This window comes from Scylla paramamosain, chromosome 14 (genome assembly GCF_035594125.1).
Source record: "Scylla paramamosain isolate STU-SP2022 chromosome 14, ASM3559412v1, whole genome shotgun sequence".
Lineage (NCBI taxonomy): Eukaryota > Metazoa > Arthropoda > Malacostraca > Decapoda > Portunidae > Scylla > Scylla paramamosain.
The window spans coordinates 22,897,423-22,899,922 of record NC_087164.1 but is presented as its reverse complement, the minus strand read 5'-3'; the positions used below and the strand labels follow the sequence as shown (position 1 = coordinate 22,899,922).

Sequence of the window (2,500 nt, the reverse complement as noted above, 5' to 3'; positions counted from 1 at the left end):
TTGCTAAATAAGAAACGGAGGTGGTGAGCGCAATAGACATGAAAGTTTTGAAACCAATAGCTTCTTCACTCACGCGTCATGTTGATGGTGACGCTCGTGTCCAGGGGCTGCGTGATGTTGTTGTTGGTGGCGCGGCAGGTGAAGGTAGCGTCCAGGAACTTGCGCGACAGGTTATCAAGGTGGAGGAGGTTCCTTACTTGGCCGCGATGGTCCACCGTGTAGGAGTCTTCTACCAGGCGGCCGTCCCTCAGCCACACCAGGGTAGGGGACGGGCGGCCTGACGTGGGAAGAGTGAGACGCAGCCCGTAAACTTTAGGTTAGTGTGTAATTTACCTATTCGTATTTACATTTTTGATAGGGATAAGAGTGATAGGAGTGAGTCAAGCTCGTAATATAATGTCCTAACGATAGATTGTGATCAGGTTTGTGTGTATTGTTTGCACTTGTGCCACTTCTGTAATGTATTCCGGTGATCCATTGCTCTATTTGAATAACAGTATTTTTACAGTACAGTATTTTACAGTACAGTATTTTACAGTATTTTTCCCCCCCCCAACTTGTTATTTTTCTTCCTTTGTCCGTGTGTGTGTGTGTGTGTGTGTGTGTGAGAGTGTGTATGTGATTTTTCTTCTCTTAATAAGATTTTTTAAAGTTTTACATTTTACGTTAATTTCTTTTTCATTGTCTTTTCCTTACCTACTGAACAGTCATTCATTTTATTGTAATTTGAAGACATTAATGCTGTAACGCAATTCTATATGCAGAGAGGATGACTCCCAGGCATATGGTTATGTAAACTAGATGACACTCGCAATGCACTAGGAACAAAATTTCCTAACGGTGCTGTGGCAAAGGTCCCTGTTTTACGTAAGAATGGTACGATCGGCTATAAAAACAATGACACGACAAGCAGGACGAAAAAAAGTAAATGATAACAGAAAATCGAAAGTTACTTCGTCCTTGATCAGAGTGAAGCTTGTGAAGAAACTCTGTATTCAAGTTCATGTGTTAGAAGCAACTCACCTCCTATAGTCTTGCAGGTGAGGATAACTCTTCCGCCCTCCAGGTAGGGTCCCGCTGTGCCCTCCACCACGGACCCGCTCTCGTCCGTGACTACAGGTGGTGAGGGAGGCACTGGTCGCGAGACAGGGTGTTTAGTGTTCATTCTCATATTGATCTCTCACTATGACACACAGTATTCTTAATTGCCACTTCGTGAGTGGAGAGAGAAATTTAAGAATATAATGATGTTGAAATGTGCACGCGCGGGCCGCCCAACCCCCCCCCCCCCGCCCCCCCCCACACACACACACATGTTTAGCCTCACCAATGACAGCTAGGTGGACGGTGGAGGTCTTGGAGGGCCCGTGCTCGTAGTCCACCCGGCAGCGGTAGGTGTCCTGGTCGCCAGGCCGCACGGGCCGCACACGCAGGCTGGGAGGCGTCAGCTTGAGGTCAAACTGCGCCCTCTGCCCGAACACTGTCTCATCGCTCCAGTGACGACCCCCCGTTTGCCTCTGGTCGTAGCTGTAGGAATTTCATAATGAATCGTTACATATAATATAGGAGAGAGAGAGAGCGAGAGAGAGAGAGAGAGAGAGAGAGAGAGAGAGAGAGAAGAGAGAGAGAGAGAGAGAGAGAGAGAGAGAGATGTACTTAGAAAGAAAAAACTTTTCTCTCTCTATCCAGTGTGTTAGAGATTCGGTGTTACTGATGATAGGGTTATAAAATTTCAAAAAGCTTTAATCTCGCGTGCTGTTAGTTGCAGTATAAACCATTTATTAACCAAAGCACATGATGCCACATGAATAGTTTGTGCAGACGTAATCCTTTCGAATCATCGTCAAATAACTCGCTCTCAGACAATGTATTGACATCAGCCGGCGGTTCCCCTCCTCACTGATGGGCTAGTGGGAGGTTGACGAGGCATTCAGCTCCACTCCCGGACATAGAAATAATCAATGAATGTGCTGGTAGAATTGTGCGTGTGTAGAAGAGGCCAAACTCCGACAAATACTTCCATGCCTCAAAAAATATTTTCCAAATTCCCAGTATTGCAGACTCCAGCTTCTAGAAAGTTCATTGCCTAATTGTTGTTCTTTTGGTCTTCCTTTGCAATGAAGAGGAATTTCACTATATGCACTTGTATCAACATATTTTTTATGAACCACGAAGATATCCAAGAATAGCTTGTGGCGCAGGGCACAAGTTCCATTGGATTGTGTAGAGAGTGCCAGCAAAAAAGTCCCCTGTCGACGTAAGTGGCAAGACTCTCGTCTGGTTCTTAGCACGTCTGGGTTTACAAAGATTATCTTCTGTACTGACTCAGATTCCAAGCGGAGGCGGCGAGGCCATGGAGGACGGAAGAATTAAGCAGATTAAAACTTCCCACTCTGGGAATGGAACATTCGTTTAATATATATATATATATATATATATATATATATATATATATATATATATATATATATATATATATATATATATATATATATTATAT

The 2,500-nt window shown here is 44.1% G+C and overlaps 2 protein-coding genes across 18 annotated transcripts in view; one reads left to right on the top strand and one right to left on the bottom strand.

The window, feature by feature from the left end:
* The window catches only part of LOC135107037 (uncharacterized), a 156,896-nt gene that overhangs the window by 5,004 nt on the left and 149,392 nt on the right, over positions 1-2,500 (top strand). The gene's annotated exons all lie outside the window — the stretch shown is intronic.
* The window catches only part of LOC135107036 (nephrin-like), a 124,860-nt gene that overhangs the window by 18,338 nt on the left and 104,022 nt on the right, over positions 1-2,500 (bottom strand). Inside the window, exons 3-5 of the mRNA XM_064016605.1 lie at positions 1,328-1,527; positions 1,024-1,134; positions 74-277 (exon numbers count right to left, since the gene is read on the bottom strand). Coding sequence (XP_063872675.1) covers positions 74-277; positions 1,024-1,134; positions 1,328-1,527 — 515 coding nt within the window. The remainder of the gene's footprint in view (positions 1-73; positions 278-1,023; positions 1,135-1,327; positions 1,528-2,500) is intronic.